Below are 20,985 nucleotides of genomic sequence, written 5' to 3'. Positions count from 1 at the left end.
TTTTGTCCAAGCATCAATGCAGGATTTAAGTTGTCAGACATAAGACTATCATATCTGGTTTTGAATTCTGTCCAGCTTTAATATTCATCTGCCACATCTAGCATTGCAAAGTATAATTTATAACTGCTGCAGCTGCAGATGTATTTGTGGGAATGCTCAAATAAAAAAGGTTCATAGTATCATGTTAACTTCCAGAGGATAAAATTACACTCCCATTATTTCATAATTGTCACCATTTTTGTCACTATTGATTAATAGTAGATCTGATTTTTTTTCTGACATTGACAAAGGCTTAGTGTCAGCTGTGAGAGCTATGCCAGTCAGATGTGCTGAAGGAGGTATGGGCAGATGTAAAGGGTTTATTCAGATAGTCCCAATTAGTCATCTGTACACCTGGAGAAGTTTGTGGCCAGTGTGAAACTGTAGGCTTAGGCTCTCAGGTTTAGAATAGGCTGTCTAGTTATGAGTGTGCTGTTGTTTGAAAGCTTGTTTTCATGCTTCCAACAGATATGATAGCTGTCTCTTGATTTGCACATGGAATTAGTGAGTCGGTGACTTCACCGTCTGAAGTAATCTGTGATAGCTTGAGTTAAATCAAAAGGCGCTCCTGTCTGGGCTCTGAAGGAGCCGTCATCTTCATGACTGGGACACGTAACATGCACTTGAGGCTGTTTTACAGTCACATATCCCATTTTGAATGGAGATGTTCAAGTTTCTGATTGACAGGTTAGTCTTGATATGAAGTATGAAACTAACCATCTAACCTCAGTAATTTTGGACTAAATAGTAAGCAACAGTACACTGTTGAGAGTGAGGGCTGTGTCTGACTTCTCTTTAAGTGAAGACTTGCATACTTCACCTGACTGTGTTTGGCCAACATAAAATTAGAACATAATTAGAGAATAGGGAGAAGTTGGGAGAAACTTTGATTATTGTTGTGAAATTTCCTGACAGCCTTAAGTTACTAGTATTTGTTGTTATGTAGCAACTGTGAATGAAGTAACTGAAGCTGAGGAAAGAGATAATGAAAATGAAAACCGTAAAGCAGTACTTGGTTGTCAAGTAGGCAGCAAGTAAGATTCCTTTTTCATGGAAGAAGGTAGGATTTCAGGTCCTCTGGAGCAGCAGAGGAAGAAGTAGGAAAAAGCCACCAATTCTTTTCAGGAATGATGGGATCCTACTTTCAAAGTAACTAATACAAGGAAAAGAAGTGGAATGTTAGGTTTAGGTTTCCAACAGAAAGAGGCAAGCAGAATTATGTGAAGGAGTTTGCAAATTATGTGTTCGTGCTTCTTCTATTTCAATATTTGACATTTAAGGTGCTTTCTTATCTTACATAGGTGCACATCAACAGACTAAAGTCTGCAATGAATCTCTCATGTTAGAGAAGTTGCCTGCCTGTGGAAAATTCTTTGAAGAGATGATGAAGAAAGTGGACTCCAAAAAATGGTGCAACCTGACAGAATTTATCATGTAAGAGTTAGTTTGAGTTTTGATAGTTCTCACTATACGACAATATTTGTCCTTAAGAACAAACAAACAACACACCCTGATGATCTCAAATACTTAGAACAGTGAACCGCATAATACCTATTAAGGATGTGCAAGTTCTCTAAAACGTAATAGTTTGGACATCTCTATTTTATTCCTCACATATACCAGGCTAGGCTTGCCAAATTTGGGCAGTTCTTTTCAGGAAAATGTTCTACTCTACTCAACATAAATGATATTGAAGTCAGTGAAAGGTGTTTCTGTCTTAGCCATTCACTTGCCTTCATGTTATCATTCAGTTATGACAACAGTGAAAATTCATGATAATGCTTCATGAAGAAATAATGCCACTAACACTCCTTTCTTCAGCTTTTCATGTCAGAGCACCTTTCACAACAATTTATGTTTGGTGCTGGATAGCTTTATCACATAATGGAAGCCAGGATTTATCGTTATCCCTAACGCATGTAAAATATTTATGTTCCAGATAAATTAAAATCCTCCTGTATTTGGTTCCCACTTGCATAGGGCTAAGCTGTAGCTCCTAAGTCCCTGCAATGTGGCCACATGAACACAGGTAGACCCATTTAACTCGCGTGTGCATAATAGAACACATTAATGAAAACTAACCAGTGAGTTAATCAACACTAGCTGGTATTATTTTTACCTCAGGCAGTTGTTTTTATATTTACTTTATATTTCATTACTATTTAGACAAATGTTACTTAAATCCATGTTTTTTTTTCTTTTAAATTACTAAAGCAATGTACTTTTAAAATCATGCAAGCCTGTTTTCCTCTGTGCAGTTCCCTCTTCTGATTTCCTTCTCAGTAAGATAACAATAACATTTCTTCGTACACCAATTCAGAAATCCACCTCTTGGATGAAACTATCCTGTCCAAATATAAAATGATGTGTTGTATTGAAACTGCTGCAGTTTGTTTCTATGCCTGCCAGAGAGCGTGAAGAGTGAGTGTATTTTGTTTGAGTGACCATAGTACTGCAAGACTGACAGCAGTGAGGTTATCTTATCTCTATTTCTGTTTTGTAGTTGCTGGAGCTATTTAGACATCTCTCTACAAAGCTGCACACTTCAAACTCTACTCTGGAGGAAACTCACAGGGCTTGTGTAATTTGTGGCATTTTTGGCTTTGTGGAGCATCAGCTTCTTCGATGCATGTCTGCTCATGCATAATGCTTGGTTTTCGGAAGTGCTGAGTACCCTTTACACCAACTGAAATCAGAGGAAACTGCAGCTGTTCAGCACTTCAGAAAATGAGATTCAAATGAATTAGCTCTGGTGTGATACAAGATAGCCTAAAGCAGAACATCTTACTGGATTTGAAACAGCACTGGTGCTGTTTTGGGTGCTGCTCTCGAGGCAGGGTAGTCGCAAGGCAGCTGCTTCTGCATCTGCCCCAGCTACATTCTTACCTCATATGGTCTCCGATCTTTTCTCCTATTTAGTATCACCTCATGTGTATTATGCAAGATTTTAACCAACTGATAGACATGGTAGATAATGAAATGTACTTCATTGCTATGTGCAGTTCCCTATGTTTCCCTACCATTGATATCCATGTTGAGATGTTCCACCTGTTGACAGTATTTCATAATTTAATCTTACAACTTAGATGTTTTCCCTTAGGACTTTTATTTTCACATGGTGGGTGACTTTACAACCTTTCAGCCTTTTAAAGGGTAAAGTCTTAGAGCTCATGGCATTGGAGTGAAACATATGTTCATGAATTTCCCCTGTAACTGTGGGGAAGAGCACCAGGAGGTAAGGGAAGTAAGCCCTTCTTGTCCAGCTAGCAAAAATTGCATTGAAATCTGACAAAGGCATCTGTATACAAAGAAAAAGTTTTGCAATACAGGTACTGCAAGTACAAATACCTCTATGTTATAGAGCAATAATTTTAATTTTTCAATTCACAGAATTATAGAATGAGTTGGGTTGTACTCATCTAAGTAAAAAAGTAATTTTACTTATTTTGAAGGAAGCACTATAGTTTTGCCCTGTTTGATCTCCTTTACAAATGTATTATAATCATGAAACTGAGTTCTTTGGTGATATCTTGTTCATATTGGTAAGTATCCTTAACTAATGGGATTAATTGCAGGAGAGAAGGATACTTACAGGAGTCAAAGTAGTAGACTGCCTTTGTTAATGCAGGTGAAAAAGCAGGCAGCTTTTTACACACCTTGTGCTAAAATTTCTTCAAGAGTTTAAGTATTCTCGTGCAAGATTTTTCCAAGGTTTGGAGGTGATTGATGTTTCTGAATTCTCCTGAAATTCAATTAGTTAAGAACCTTTTGATAGGGTTAAAAATGCCTTTCTTCTTTGTGATAGTGCTTCCCCTTTGGTGTTATTTTCATTGTGTGTATGAGAAAATTCCTGCTGTTTTTTTTCCTGAAATTACCTGTCAGTCTGAAGCTTTCCTGATTTTTCCTCATATGCAGCACTGGAAGAAGAATGCCATCAATTAATCTGCATTATTTCACTGCTTGGCCAAACAGTCATGAGAGAGATTTCAGTGACTTCAATTTGCTGTCACTTAATTTTACTGCAAGATTTTCTGACAGCTCTGTTACTTATTTCCCGATTTCATTCTTAACAAACTTGTATTCTTTAAAAACCACACTTTTGGCTAGTTTTAAGCAGGCGATGCTGTCATGTATGGCAACTGGTACTGGAAAACAAAATGGGACTTTTAATCTCTGAAGCTGATCCTGATCTTGCTGAAAATGTATAGCAATCACATATCAACTACAAAATATCAAGATACCAAGTAACATTTTACAGAAGCACTGTCTGGTAAAATTTTCCCCATCAGTTTTCCTATTTTTCTGTGAGGATTCATACAGAAATTAGGACACACATTTTTTGGGTCAGATTGTCAAAAGTTTTTGAAATCTTAAATATATTAAGGGCCCAAGTGGGGTTTTCAAATATTTTCAAATTGTTTAGACGCATGGGTTTCAATGGTTCATGTTTGGACGCTGGAATATGAAAGGCAACCAGAAAGTAGAAAAGTAACCCCCCCACCCCTTTTATTAAAAAAAAAAAAAAAAAGAAAAAAAGGAAAAAAAAAAGGCTGGAGACCTTCAGTGACAAAAGGGAAGCGGATCAGTCATTCACAGTTTTGTTGGTGCTTTTATGTTATTCAGAAATAGCTCTGAAGATAAAAACATGACTAGGTAGTTAAAATGGCAGGGAATTATAGTATGCAACTGAACAATCTGGTTGATTGATTGGCTGCTGTGGTAACAAACACTATACAAATGTAGGAAATACAGATCTACATGGCATGTCAATGCTAAAAACTTTAGTACCAATTTATACTGAAAAGTGACGTATATAAAGAGCTTTGATTAATTAGAAGCTTTTACTTAGTGTATGATATCAAGCTTTGCTAGATTAATACGTGCTATTGGTTAATCCTGCACTGCATTTCTTAAAGACAAAGAGTTGTACTACTTTTTTTTCACATGGATACATCCAGTAACTTGATTCAAAGAACACTCACTAAAAAAAAACTGTCCAAAATAAATGGTATTGTAGCACAGTCCTGTCACCTTTCCTGATTTTACATCATTATCATCTCTAGAAATTAAGTATTTTTAGTGATAGTGATAGGGCTAATGGCATTTACATACTCCTTTTGTTTACAGATTACCAGGCACCTCTGTTCAGAAGTATGTGGATTTCCCAGTGATTTGGGCTTGTTTATTTTTTTTCTGCAATTAAAAGACTAAGAATACAGAGAAATAAATAATCAAGGGGTCACTGCTGGAAAAGTGAAGATGTCCACAATGTAGTTATTTAGGCATAAGCCGTCTCCTTTCTCTGATTCAGCTGTTAGAGTTATGTTCATTTTATTGAGCTGCCAGAAGCATCCCTTTTTAGGCAAAAGATGCACGTTGTGTTTTGGAGACACTGAGAAGCAAATGTCACTAAAGAGTGCAATCCTACAACTGTCCTTTAAGCAAATGTATTGGGAAATAAAAAAGAGGGCAGGATGCTGTGTGATTCTGGACAGTGAAAGATACAGTGAAGAGAGTATCCTTATGTTTCCCATTAGAGCCGACCAATTTCTCCGATGTAATTAGGGACGGTGGTGACAGATGAGTCCAGAAAATGATCTTCCTTCAAAGAAATTCCTTTCAGCAAAGACAAATGGATGCCTACTTGTTTTGTATGTCTTTTGCTGCACAGTCACTCATCTTCTATCCTTACACATCTTGTCACTCCAACAATCCTCTCTTAAACTGAATTTCCAGAGAAGCATGGCAACTTGGAGTTCTAAGGAGCACATCCCGAAACTCATTTCTCATGGATAAAAAAGAAAACTATGGAGTGCTTTTTTTTCCAGCTTGAACAATAAATGAAATAACAATTCATAAGTTAATATCCAAAAGACAGTGTTGTTATGAAATTCCCAGTGTTTGAATCTACTGACCATTTCCTGAGGGGACAGACCAGCCTCAGTAACATTTATTTGGTATTGGACTGAAATTGAGAAATAAAGGATTTCATTGTTATCTATATTCTCTGTGTTAGTCATGTGTCATCTATTTCAGTGTAGGGCATTCTGTTATTTGAAGCCTATATTACTGTTGCAGCAATCATCTTGTTGCAACAGTCACATACCTGTTTCCCTGGGAGCTCCCAGCCAATCATTCTGTGTTTGCCAGTAGTGGATTAAAAGGCTAGGAATGAAACAGAAATTTATGTTTTGGAAGAGAGTTCTGACAGAGTAGTATATGTAAGGAGAATATTTTTTATATATATAAATTATAAATAATATTTTTTTATTTTTATTTTTTATTTGTTATTTCAGCAAAATAATTAATTGCAACAGACTTGTTCTTGCTGTTCCTATGTTTCTTTTGACCCCATGTCTGTCTATGACCTAGAGAGCCCCTCAGTTTTGCTGAGATATGGCACTGCTTTAGGGCACCTGGAAGGTGTTACAATTCTGATTTTTTACAAAGTTTTTAATTTGAGTCCTTAGCAGAAGAGGAGAGGGAAAAATCTGTCTTTAGCTACATGTCCAAAGCTGACACGTTGCAAGTAAACATGTACCTGATGGAATTCTATGCTTTGGCATGAGCATGGTCTGAGGTCCATCTCCACCCTGATCAATTGTTTTCTTTTCAATACAGCCTCAGTGTAGTTTTCTGAGAACCCTTTACATCAAAAATGAATTGTATAAACAGAAGCAATAGGCTTCATTCCCACTGAAATTTACTAAGAAGATCCACCCATGTTCTGTACAGATGTTTAAGATTTGAAAAAGGAATTAAGGAAAAAAATATGTATATGACTAGAGCCAAATTTGATCTAATCTGAAAAAATAATCCTAAAGCTGTTGCTCAATTTTAAAGTTAACATAAATTTTGCCTGTTCAAGTTTGACCTAACTAAGCTAATTATAGAAGTGACTAGTTTGCAAAGAAACATAGTCAAATATTAAAAGAAAGCCCGTTGACATTGATATCAATGGGAAAACAAACTGTAGAAGGAAACAGGATGATATTATATGCCCCTAGTTCCTAAATCTTTGAGTTAATAACCTTTCTTGACTGAAGTGGGCCAAAAGCCCTCCAAACTGAGACATTTTCTTGGTCAGTTGTGAAAGTTTTCTTCATCTTTCCTATTGACTACTGCAAGAAGTCTCATCCAGATGCTGACTGGTGATCCCATCCAGCTGCTCATGTCAAAACATCTGTAGAAGAGGAATATGATGTGAAAATCTTAGAAAATCACTGGATTTGTTTTGCAGCTAAGCTGAGGGACTGATTCAAGTGAGATAATTCTTTTTCACAATAACATATCTCATACTTAGAAAGTGGATACCTTAGGCTCATTCTTTTCAGCATTATCACAGAAACATAAATTCTGGATTTCTGCATTTGTATTTCTCACATAAAAGATGGAAAAGAACAAAAATGATCGGTAAAGCAGGAGTATACTGTAAATAAAGACCAACTTTTTGAAACACTGAGTGCACGTCTTTGGTGCGAGTGCAGGCTCTTGCTCCGGTATAGACCTGGTCACCTACATACCTACATCTAACACTGGCAGGGCACCTCTGAATGAGAAGAGTCAGTTATTAGAAAACACTGGCTGCGGGGTCCTGAGGTGGAGGTGGGGCTTCTTGGAGCTGAACCTTTGAGCATCCAGCACGTGTGTGATTTTAGATCCAGAGTAGTACTGATTTAAAGGGAGTACCACTCTTCCTCGGTTGTGACGTTTAGGGCTGTGTGTGCATTTTTGTGTCAGGATTTATATCTCAGTAGACACATTAATACAGTGGTTATGGTTTATTTTAGACAAATTCATGCTAAAATGCTGCAAATCACAAATGTGCTTGCACAGCAAAAGTTCACTGTATTGTTGCTGGGTCCCTGGATCATCTTCTGCAATGTTTTTGAGTAACATTCTCAGACATTTCATGTCTGAAAAGAATTCTCTTATTTCCCTGAAGATTTATTGGGAAGGGAACCAAAATTCCTTATTTAGCCTGCTGTAACCCTTCTCAGTTTTGTCATCCCAGATTTCATAGAAGAAAATACTCTTCATCAGCTTAGTGTCTCTGTGGAGGAAGGTTAAAGAAGCCTGCAGTTTATGTGACCTCTTATTATATGTAGTTTATTTACCTTTAAATGTTTTGTGCTCTGGTATAGAAAGGACTGTTGTGATACAGTGTTATTTTCTTTTTTTTAATAGGGTGGTCTTCCTTCAGGCTTCCTCTATAGACATAGTTGCTGCTTTTTTTTTTTTTTTTGAGCTCTCAGTGAAATGCAGATAACAATGATATTTCATCTGTTCTCCCTGTGTATTTCTTTTTTGCTTCTTTAGATATCAAAACTTAAAATATTTTTAGATGAAAAAATCCTTCTAAAACCTCCTAGAGGTCATGGCAGCAGTAAGGTAGTTGTAGTAACTGCCCCCAGTAACCTTTTATGTTCCTTCTGGGACTCATGCCTTTCTTATCAAAAGCAAAGAAAGCAGTTTATGAATTATAGAATCATTAAGGTTGGAAAAGACCTCCAAGATCCTCTGGTCCAACCGTCCCCCTACTACCAATGTCACCCACTAAACCATGTCCCTAAGCACCACATCCAACCTTTCCTTAAACACCCCCAGGGATGGTGATGCCACCACCTCCTTGGGCAACCCGTTCCACTGTCTGAGTACTCTTTCTGAGAAGAAATTTCTTCTAATTTCTAACCTGAACCTCCCCTGGCACAACTTGAGGCCATACCCTCTAGTCCTATCACTAGTTACTTGTGAGAAGAGACCGACCCGCAGCTCCCCACAACTTCCTTTCAGTAGTTGTAGAGAGCAATCAGGTCTCCCCTGAGCCTCCTCTTCTCCAGACTAAACAACCCCAGTTCCCTCAGCCGCTCCTCACAGGACTTGTGTTCCTGGCCCTTCACCAGCTTCGTAGCCCTTCTCTGAACACACTCCAGGGTCTTAATGTCTTTCTTGTAGTGAGGGACCCAAAACTGAACACAGTACTTGAAGTGCAGCCTCACCAGAGCAGAGTACAGGGGGACAGTCACCTCCCTTGTCCTTCTAGCTACACTGTTCCTGACACAAGCCAGGATGCCATTGGCCTTCTTGGCCACCTGGGCACACAAGGCCACACACAAATTAGTTAGGTACTAACAAGTAAAATAATGGAAAGGGCTATCACATCTGAGCAGTTGTGTTGCTGTCTTGCTGGTAGCTGACAATTTTGCAAAAATAGTAATCTATTGCAATTAATTGCATTATTTTTATAATATTTATAATATTATATATAATATATATTATTATATATAATATATTTATAATAATTTGCATTAATTGCAAAAATGGTAATCTATTATTTAAAAAACGGGAAGTAAAAAAGACCTACAGTTTCTCAGTAGGCTGCCAGATGCAGGTCTGTGCTGAAAATGTGTCTGTTCATCTACTGTTTTTGATCAGCTCTAAATGTGAAGGTAATGCAAAGGCACAGCTTTTCCCTGAATGAGGCTATATTAGAACATCTTTAAGAGGAACTGCATTTCACGTGAATCTCCATTACTTCCATATAAAAGATATTTGTTTTGTTTGTATTGTGTAGATAAGAGTATATCCTGATGAATGTGAATAAAGTGGTTAGTTTGAATTCAGAGACCAGGATTCCTTATTAGGCAAGAATATTTATTACTGCATAACTGCTTTCCTCCTGATAGATGCAGTGGCTGAAATATGGTTTCTTAACACAGTTATAAATTCCTTCACTACATAGGAGAGGGAAGGACTGTTTATACAAGTCATGGCTGTGAAAATGAATCTAGGTTTGATAATTCCAGACGAGAGGTTTTTCCTCTCTTTAGTATAAAGTTATGGCAATGTGCTCCTATATCAGTCTGCTGTGGCCACCTTGCAAGGTGATGAAGAGCATTCAAAAACATCAGTTTTTTAATGAACTATTCTAAGTATGACTTCTGAATTTTAAGAATTTAATAAGGAAACTGGCATTTATGAATGCTGTGAAAACCTTGCAGATGGTTTTGCTTATAAATCCAAAGCCATGGCTGGGCTGCAGCATGCTGTAGAAATAGCAATAAAATCATAGAATCTGGTTGTAAAAGGCCTTCATGATCATCACGTTAAACCTTCAACCGATTCCCATCACTAACATCCACACATCTTTTAAATAACTCCAGATATGGGGACTCCACCACTTCCCTGGGCAACCCATTCCAATGCTTGCACACCCTTTCTGTGGAGAAGTTCCTCCAAGACTATATTACACACTAGCAAAGTGTTATTTTTTTTTCATCTGATGTGATTTCTTGGGTTTTCCAGTTCTGGACACTGAAAATCTTACTTTTTGCAAAGAAAATCTCTTTGAAGAGCTTCTTTGAAACAGGTAAATGGTTTGAATGAAACAGTATAAGGACAAATTGACCAGTTTTTTGGGAGGCTGCACAAACTTCCAAGAGTTCAGATTTGATTAACCAAAATAATCTTATTTGTTACATATATACCACAGTATATGTTACAATTGCAGTCTACAAAAGCTTCAATTCAGGGATACCACTACTGAGGAATGGGTAGAAGAGAAAATGATTGGATTTTTTTTTTTTTTTTTTCATCTAGGATAACTGTTTCTTTCTTGTTAAACCACTGGAAACTCTAGGTCTGCAACTGAGATAATTATGATGACTCTCATGCCAAAGTAGTGTGCTTTTGCTGCCCATTCTCCATCTCTATCAAGGCTGTTAAGAGCAGAGACCTTCCTGTTCATCATTTTACAGACACTTTTGCAAATCTTTGTGAAAGGTTTAACAACCTATTAAGAAAAGAGAGGGATATTCTGTGGCTGCTACTATGTACAGAAAAAAAAAAAAAGGACATTTTAATTACCAATAGTTGAAAACTCATCAATTTTTAATGTCAGATTTCAAGTTTTCAGTTTCAGTTTTTCAAGTGCTTTTTTCAACAGGTTTTGACATTGGTTATGTTTATTTGCCATGACTCAGTGTTTTAAAGAAAGAGAGTGAAATCTGGCACTTGTCATTTACCAAAAAGTCACCAGTATAAATATTGGTAATTTCTTCTTAAAGTTAGCAAGGCTGCTGTGACTTAAATTGATCTGATCATATAATTCTGTGATTCTATACTTGTCCCACCTTGTGCATGCAAGTTACCAGCCATTAGTCAGATGCATCCACTGTGGCACAGATCAATTTGAGTCACAGTAGCCTTGCTAAAATATTGTAACTGGTGGTCTTAACTTCACCACTGTTAAAAACTCTGTCAGAACAATGCTTACTTTACCAAATCATTTAACAAATAGTTTAATATATATAAACATAATGATCCTAATGATTAAAGTCACTTGCAAGAAATAAGCAATTTAGAAGTGATGTTGGTAACCAATCCCCACTTAAATCTTATGATTGTCAGCTGATATGTCCTTTCAACATCGTTCATGCTATATTTGAATTTTATTGTGACAAGATCATAGAATCATAGAATAGTTTGGGTTGGAAGGGACCTTAAAGATCATCTAATTCCAACCCCCTGCCATGTGCAGGGACACCTCCCACTAGACCAGGTTGCTCAAAGACCCATCCAGCCTGGCCTTAAACACTTCCAGGGATGGAGCATCCACAACTTCTCTGGGCAACCTGTCCCAGTGCCTCACCACCCTCTGAGTAAAGATTTTGTTCCTAATATCTAATCTACATCTACCCTCTTTTAGTTTAAAACTGTTACCTCTTGTCCTATTACTGTAGTCCCTGCTAAAAAGTTGCTCTGCATCTTTTTTATAAGTCCCCTTTAAGCACTCCAAGGCTGCAATAAGTTCTCCCTGGGGCCTTCTCTTCTTTAGGCTAAACAGCTCCAGCTCCCTCAGCTTGTCTTCATAGGAGAGGTGCTTCAGCTCTCTAATCATCTTTATGGCCCTCCTCTGGACCCATTCAAACAGGTCCATGTCTTTCTTATGCTGTGGGCCCCAGAACTGAATTCAGTACTCCAGCTGGGGTCTCAAAAGGGCAGAGCAGAAGGGGAGATTAACCTCCCTTGATCTGATATATATATATATTTATATAATATATATATGTATTTTTTTTTCTGTGCATCCCAGGATATGATTGGCATTCTGGGCTGCAAGCTTGTGTTCAGTTTTTTGTCCACGGATACCCCTGAGTCCTTCTCCACAGGGTTGCTCTCAATCCACTCATTGCCCAGCCTATATTCATGTTTGGAATTGACCTGACCCAGGTGCAGGACTTTGCACTTGGCCTTGTTAAACTTCATGAGGTTCATATGGGACAGCTTCTTCAGGTTGTCAAAATCCCTCTGGATGGCATCCCTTCATTCTAACATGTCGACAGTACCACTCGGGTTGGTTTCATCTACAAACTTATGTGGGCGCACTCAATTCCACTGTCCATGTCATCTACAAAGATGTTGAATAATACAGGTCCCACTACAGACCCTTGAGGCACACCAGTCATCCCTGGTCTCTACCTGGACATCAAGATGTTGTCCACAGAGTTTTGAATGTGACCATCTAGCCAATTTCTTATGACCGAGTGGTCCATCCGTCAAATCCATGTCACTCCATTTTGTAGACAAGGATGTTGTGTGGGCAGTATCAAAAGCCTTACACATATCCAGGTAGATAGCAAAAATGTTGAATACCTCAGCCTTCTCCATGTCAGTTGTAGACAGTAATCACTAACAGAAAACAATCTCCTTAGATCTTTTTATTAAAGATATAAGCAATTATATTTCCATATAAGCAATTTGTAAAAATTTTGTCTAAAGTTATTTGATGGTAAAATAATGTGTCATAACCAATATACTGGTATCATTTATTCAATACAAATGTAATTCACAGCATGTTTTTAGAGGCAATGAATATGCAGAAGACGATAAATATGTTATGAAAATGAATACTTGATACAAACATTTGTGGTTCTTCTGTTTTCTTTTGCAAGAAAGTTTCTACATTCTTGTTTTTCAAATGGATCCACCATGAATAATAGCAATAAGATTAACTCTGCAGAGGCAAAATCTGGATTTTCTTGCTTCAAGCTAGATGTGGTATTAGTCATGTGGTAATCTGTTGACAGCACAACAAGGTATGAATTAACAGTATCCATTTATTCTGTATTCAGAGTCTTGTTTCAATTACAGAATTTTATTATATAACGATACTTAAAAAAAAAAAAGTATTGTACATAGTTAATTGACAAGGTTCTGGCTTTTCTGTTCACCCTTGCAAAATGGTATGTAATTCAATGTTGGAAAGTAGTTCCAAGACAAGAAATGCTGTGTTCTGCACTCTTAAAGAGATCAGTCACCTTTTCCAGCCTATTGAATAATTTGCAAAGGGCAAATAGATGTGTTACTAGCTCCATTGATTATCTTGATGGCAATGTATAAAATGACTGTAGTCATTAGGAAAAATGATACCCAAGAGATACAGCAGCTTTGTAAAACTGAAAAAAAAAATTCTTCTATGGTAATAGCTGAGTATATAAGGGGTGGAAAGAACAAAAGTTTCCAAGGCATAGTGGATAGGTGAACAGTTAAAAGCACCATTCTTTTCAGCTTCCAAGAAACAAATGTTTTACATTTCTCTGGGGTATACAGATCTCCTTCACACATTTCTGCTGAAGTTACCCATTTCATATTAAGATGATTATCATTTCATAACATAGACATGTTTTAAGAAGAAGAAATGTTAAAACAAACATATTGGTAACATGGGTAAGAGAGGAAGATAGAAGAAACTTTTTCTTGGATTTGGAATAAATCAGAATGGGGAGGGGTGAGGAAAACTGAAATAGAAATAAGGATAAATATCCAAAGGATATTAGAGTTTATGTAGTATTTACAGGTTTGCTTGTTTACAGTACCTTTGAAGCAAAAGGAAGAAAAATCCACCTTCAGTGGTGTACAGGCTGCACCTTCAAAACTCATGGGAAAATATAATCATGTACTTGAATAGTTGTTAAGCAGGACTTTTCTATACACAGCTTAATCTTTATGCAATCTTTTTCATTCCTTTCTAATGTTGTTACTGTTCCTCTGATTCTGTGGTTAATTTTTCATCAGTTTTGGTCTTGTTTGTGAACTGTCCATGGGCAGATAGCAATTTTAAAGAAAATGTTTGTTACTCAAACCTGAAAGTGAAACCACTGTTTCATTAATTTTCTAGATAGTAGCAGTAATAGTACTCTACTATGAATAGTAGATTTGAAGTTTAAGATCTCTAATCTTAAGAACTTAGTTGCCTGACTTTTGACTCTATTATTTGTGGTACGATTTGAGCAGAAAAAAACTGCCACTCTCCTCCCAAAACAAATGCACTTTGTAATTAGAGGAATTTTATCTATATGTATAAAACCCATATGTTTTTCTTAAAAGTCAGAAAAAAATCTATATTCTTATAGTGCTCAAAAAAAATCAAGTAAGGAGGGGTATAGAAATTGTGATGGAAAGTTCTGCTTAGAAGCAGATTAATTATTTTTGTGTTTAGTTTATTTTTCACCATACACACATGCAGCAGTGGGTATTTCCTAGAGTCTTAGGCCTGGTTGAGCTGTGATTTGTGTTTTACAGCTGTATATCATCAAATGTTTCTCTCCCCTGATTCCACTTTAAGATATGATGCTCTGGAGTTACAAAAGGCGTGTGCTACTTTGGACTAAGTGAAATCTAATAACAGCTTCAACTCAGCAGATGACACTTTAAAAATGAAATCTGAAGCAGTTGTTTGTAAATGAAAGCTGAAATGAAAGTGGAGGGCTCCCATGCCTTTTGTTCCTTCTTTCCCTGTGATTTTTTTTCGCTTGGTCAGAAAAATGACTAAATTCACAGGTGCTTTTTTGAATATCTGTCTGGAGGGCCAGCTGTGTAGTGCTGATCTGGATTAGAGCCACATTTTTTCTACTTTTGAGTCAGTTTCATTCATCTACATGGAAAGAAAAGCCTAGAGCTGTTGCAATGATATGAGGAGTGTGCTGAGAATTACTAGCTCAGAGCAATACTACTGGGTGGGGAACTGGCTCTTTCCTCATGACTTTGGCTCCTCCACAAATGTTGGAGGACTGTATTGGACCTGACTGAGTGTTCATTTTGTAAACATTGGTGGAATACTCATTATAGTATGATTGCTGGAGTTGGAACATTTTGAGAAGAGTAGTGTAAAATAAGCCCTTATTTTCAGCAGACTTTATGAAGTGAATTATCAAAGTGACTGATGTATTTGGGAGAAAGCAGAATTGCATCAGCAGATGTCTGATGCTAGGGACTGACCTGCATACCTGCATGCAGTTAGTGCATTTGCAATCAGGTTGATTGGAGGGATAATTGTGCAAACAAATGGTGACTGATCATAATATCTCTGGGAAGGAGGTAAGCTTGGGTAGATACAAGGAAAGCATATTGTTTGGATGTTTCTCTGTCATTGATGGTGGCATATTTGAGCATAATTCTTGAATAACTTGATTTTTGGTGACTCTCTTGATTCAGCTGTGGGATTCATCTATCCAGTGTACTAGTTGTCCTAGACTTACTTCCTAGCTAATAGAAGCATAAGGAAGACATCTTAAAAGAGATCATGTACTCCATGCCCTACAATTATTCCAATGTCTCCACTGACTGTAATGGCATCCCACTTTATAAGTGTGTGGAAGTTTGTTTTGAAATCTAACCTGACAAGAAATATTGTAAATGTGTCTTCAAGTGGTGTTAGTAGCTTGGATCACGGACGTTGTCAAATTAGCAAGGTCTTTTTCTCCTTCATTTTATTTTCTCTTTCTTTCTTTCCTTCCCATGAGCAAAGTTGTATAATATTTGCTTTTAAGCAAGTTTCAGTGCAGGACCAGCAGAGAAGATGAGCCCACTGCTTCTCGGACTTCTCATCGCCTTCATGCTTGGGCTTTTGAAGGAGGATACACACTAGAAAACAATAATGATATTCTTAGTGAGACTGAAGGGAGAGGCAAAGCTGGTGGGAAAGAAGAAATTATTGGTCTTCATCTGCTTTTGCCTTTACCTTGACATATTATGAAATAATCTGAGTTGTATCGAGAAATAGCTGTTTTTAATAGAGAAAAAGCATCTGAGGCAGCTGAGAATGTGCATCTGTGATTTTTGGCACTGAGAAGTATTTATTAGATGGTCTGATTACCTGGGTCTGAATTCTGGTGTACTTCCTGGTTCCCTTGATAGGTTCTAATACAAGGATTAAAATTTTAGATGTTAAATTTTAGATACTGATGAGTAAATTGACACAAAAACACATGGTTGAAATTCTTTACTATGAGGGTGGTGAGGCACTGGAACAGCTTGCACAGAGAAGCTGTGGATGCCCCATCCCTGGAAGTGTTAATGGCCAGGTTGCTTTAGGCAACCTTGGCTAGTGGGAGGTGTCCCTGCCCATGTCAGGGAGGTTGGAATTAGATGATCTTTAAAATCCTTTCCAACCCAAACCATTCTGTGATTCTATGATTCTAAGATGTATTTGAATGCCTGTGCCGGAAACATGTCATCTCCTTTCATGAGAAACCCAAGAAGGTGAAAGGAGTTCAATAATTAACCAAGGTGACAATGGTTTTGAAACTTGATCTTTGAAACTTGGTTTTAAAGTCTTCATTTAATTTACAGAAGCACAAGCTTGAATTGTCTGACTCCAAGGGGCAGATATGCAATGCTTCATGCTACTTGTAGTGAACTGATGTTGTCTGTCATGTATGTTTGTGGTCTGGGAAGCAGTACAAGTTTTTAAGACCAGGGTGTTCCCTAGCATGTTATCTGGCCAATTGTATTCTTACATAAAGGATATTTCAATTGTGCTAGTTGGAATTGTCACACATTAACCCTGTTAATTTCAGAACTATACCTCACTTCTTTCTTTCCTTTCCTCCCTTTTCTAGTTCTTGTACTTTACATATGGGTGTGTCTTGTGGATATACGTTTTTGGAAAGTTAAAAAAAAATCTAAAGAAAATGCTCTGAATTCAGATGCTACTTTGAGGGGAAAAATTATATTGAAGATATTATGTTTTTACATAAAAAGTGTTGCCAAGTTTGCACCATACAATAAGAGGGTGAGACACTAAGAAATAGTGGACAAGATATTTGATGAGCACTGAAAACACAGACATCAATTCTTGACAGAGTTTTTTGGTATCTCTGTCCAAAATGCAGAAGTTAGAGATCAGCGTAAGGGACTAGTCATACTGAAGTAGCCACTAAGCATTTCACGGGTATTGAAAAGCAAACTAAAAACGAGAAGACAAAGAGTCATATAAAAATGTATATCTTTGGAAGTAAACTCTATGTGGGTCCGTAAAGATTCTGATGTTTACTTTTATCTTGTTAGCATGTCAGCGTTGCAGGTGTGCATGTGTTAGCAGATATTCTGAGCAAAAAAGCTGTTTTCTAGTAGCAGGCTGTTCATCTTTCTTGATGTATTGTTCCTTGGCAGAAGAACTTTTCTGCTGGGTTTGTCCAGCAGCAGGTAACACAGTTTTGTCTCTCTGAATTCAGAGGTTGGAGACTGTTAGTGACAGAAGAGGTGCCTGCAGCAGTTCAGTTCGCTATAACTTGTTCTATGTACTCATTGTTGTAATTCCCGTTCATTAGAGATGTGTCTATCAAAATTGTAGCATTTGATACCTTGAATTAAGTAAGAATTCAAAGTAACGTCCTTACTGCTAAACTGTAAATGTATTGTTTGTATGCACTGAAGATATTTTCCATGGGTAAAAATTTCCCATTGTAGAAACAGCAAAAAACAGAACACTGATTTTTAGAAAGAACTGTCCTTAAGTAATGTTTCTTTTCCTCAAAAACATGCTATGTCACCGAGGTTTGGAAGTACTCAGTGCTTTTACAAAATGCAGGATTTAAATGTGTTCAGAGTCAGAGAGGTTAAGTTTCAAATTAATACTCTAATATGAATTACACAGATTTTGGGGGAAAGTTTTTTTCTTCTTTTCTTAAAGAAGAATCAGTGCTGAACAGTATTGAATTGTTCAGTATAATATTCTTGTATCAAGATAACTGTCTTCACTTAGGATGTTTAATACAATTAAATTCTCTGAGCCATTCAGCTACGTAGTGCTTTTGTATAATTTCTCCTTTCCAATATTGTGTGAAGCTGGAGTTTTGTTCTCTACTGACTGTTATCAAGTGAATACCAGTTTGTGCATGGAAAGTTCACAGCTACTTGTTTTTTTTTTTTTTTTTTTTTTTTTTAATTTTGGCAGCTGAATGTGGGAGCTAGGAGGTAAAGATAATGATGATCAGGAAATAAGTGATGAGTGTTAGTTTGTCTGTGATTGTGGTAGGGGTGTTTAAAGATGCAATGTCACCATCTGATTTGTAAACTTTATGCAACCAAGGTTTTCTACATACAGGAAGGGCTTTGCTCAGTCAAAATACTCCAGGAAGGAAGACATATATTTTGTAACAATATGAACTCAAATATAGCTTTCCTGAACATTGTTCAGTGTCTTTTAGTTTTGTTGTCTCTGACCCTGCTTACTTGAAGATATCAAGGAATATGTCAAGCAACATTCCTTCTGTTGTTAGCTTTCATTTACATTCAGCTTTGTTTTTCTTGAAAGAAACTGGGGGAGCAGTAGCAGTCTTGGAACAATGAAGCTCAGTAATCTTTTACAAATGTTGCCATGACATTCCTTATTCCTTAGACTCGGTGATACTGTTTTGAATATAAATGGGATGGGACTTGATCAACAAGGGCACTTACCACTTGTCTAGATAATGTGAGTCTTGCTATTTTTAATTACCAAGTAGTGCCAAAAACACGACTCACTTTGCAGAAGCATAAAAATACATTTACTAATAAGAATGGATGTTCCCTATTGGCTACTGTTCTTCAAATGATCTCTTCATTATTAAATGAGATCAAACAGGTTTTCATCTCATCCATATGAGTTATTGCTTTTGGAGTAAACTAGGAAACTGTGCTTTCCTAGAAAAGGACAAGAAAAAGAAAAAGGAGTCTCGCAGTGGATGTGTCCACATAGAAGCTCCATCACCAGATGGGATGTAATGTCAGCTCAACTGACTTCCTTTAAACCACATATATTGGTAATGATACTAGTCAACTCCATAGAAGAATACAGTTGAGCAAAGCTGTCTGCAAAAATGAGGTACATTAACTTGTTCTGAGGTGCATGTAGGTAAAGCTAAACCATGTCTAATATTCAGGCTGGCTAATAGAAAGTTACAGTGTTGTAATTGTGTTGCACTGTTTAGTGGCTCAAGTGTAAACAGATCTACATACTGAAAAAGCATCTTTTTATTTATGAGTCACTTGGTGTAGGAATAACGGTTATGGACTCATGTTGTATAATTATAAATACTGGGAAAGTTGCTGTGGTACAGTTATCAAAGTTCTTTCCAGCAAATAATTATTGAGAAACTATTATCTTGCTGCTTAGCCAGATTTATACTGTTTAGTCCCTTGTCACTTTATTAATGATATTAAAGGCAGAAGTTTTTTGACATTATGTAGGCCATATACATGGAGGTTTTTTTACTGCCATTCCCACTAGAATACCACCTCCTTTATCTGGGTCTGGGTCTGGAAATGATGATTTAAATTGCAGTAAAACATTATGGCTGAGGAATTCCACTCTAGGTCTGTGATTTAGCTGTAATTTTGTTTATTTCTTTCTGCTATTGAATTTGAGGGTTAGGATTTTTTAGTGTGTTCAGTGATTTGGCTGGAGGAGGAGCTCTGTTACTAGGGGAATGCTACATTTCATTAGACCTAAGTTTAGCAGAACATGGCTATGGTTTTGCAGTGACCACTCCCACATTACTTTGCCAGTAAAGCAGTTAATTAAAAATGGCCATGCTCATCTAGATTTTCATCTCCATTTGAAAAAGTTAGATTGTCGGTAGCAAGATTAATATGATTGGTTTGGGATTAATTCTCGAAGGATTAGGGCTAATTCATTGTTGCTTAGTTTAATTAACAGGAGAGCTCTTTTTTTTTTTTTCCCCGTGCTTTTTTTTTTTTTTATATTATTGATAATAATCTTAGAGAAAATCTCTTTGTGGTTTTGTATGCATTTGTTTTACTGTTGAGGCTTAGTTTTTCAACTGATTAGTTATTCAACTAGAGATGTAGTTATTCAACAGAGATTCTAGCCAGGGCCCCAGGCAAAACTACAAACTCTGCTGCTGTTCATGCAGGTTTCTGTCTTTTAAACCCATTCATCATTTTGCTTGCTGTAAAACTAGCAGCACATTATGTCTTTCCAAAAGCAAAATTTCTGCATTATGGAGAAAAAAAAAAAAAAAGCCAATAGTACTTGGAGAGAGTAGAAAGCGGCATCAGTTAGTAATATCCACCACGACAGTAGTTCATGTAATCTTAGGACAAACAGGCTTGCAAAACAGGTCTTGTGATAAGTCTGACAGATGTTTTGAAAATACTGAAGAACCTTTCTAGCCATGAGCAATATATGTTTAGATGTACAAAAACTGCTTTTCGTATGTCAAGAATCATGTTCCCTTTTTTGGTACCTGAAGAGGTGGCAAGTGGTCACAGATGAGTTTGTGGTGACAAGACTCCATGAGTGATGGCAAACATTCTGCAAAAGTATTGCCAGGAGCAAAAATTTGTATTTAAAAGTGGAGTCAGTGTCCGGAGCTTACTCTGAAAGATCAGCTTCTTTAGGGCACATAAATGCTATTGGGTCTTTTAAGAACATTCCCAATTCCATGTACATAAGAAACACCTGAGATTTCTTTTGGTGTAGCTGAGCTTAACTGGTCTATAGATAAATGGAATTGTGTATTTCCTGATATTCTGTTCTGTTATGAAATGTATGTTTTTTCCAAACATCAAAGATCTTTTATGAGATCATTGTTTTAATGAGAAATTATGGAAGGGAGAAACAACAGGTGTGAAACTCAAGTTTAAAGTAGTTGCAAAAGTATT

At 36.9% G+C, this 20,985-nt stretch overlaps 1 protein-coding gene across 5 annotated transcripts in view; it reads left to right on the top strand.

The window, feature by feature from the left end:
* Positions 1–20,985, top strand: part of RAMP3 (receptor activity modifying protein 3) — a 51,481-nt gene that overhangs the window by 18,550 nt on the left and 11,946 nt on the right. For 3 of the 5 annotated variants that reach the window (XM_080581784.1, XM_080581787.1, XM_080581788.1), the window contains exon 2: positions 1,341–1,473. In XM_080581784.1, the coding sequence (XP_080437910.1) occupies positions 1,341–1,473 (133 nt within the window). Of the gene's footprint in view, positions 1–1,319; positions 1,474–20,985 lie in introns of all 5 variants that reach the window. The other 2 variants (XM_080581785.1, XM_080581786.1) reach the window with 1 other exon arrangement.

The sequence above is a fragment of the Anser brachyrhynchus genome (genome assembly GCF_964034855.1).
Source record: "Anser brachyrhynchus genome assembly, chromosome: 2".
Lineage (NCBI taxonomy): Eukaryota > Metazoa > Chordata > Aves > Anseriformes > Anatidae > Anser > Anser brachyrhynchus.
This window is presented reverse-complemented; position numbering and strand designations above follow the sequence as displayed.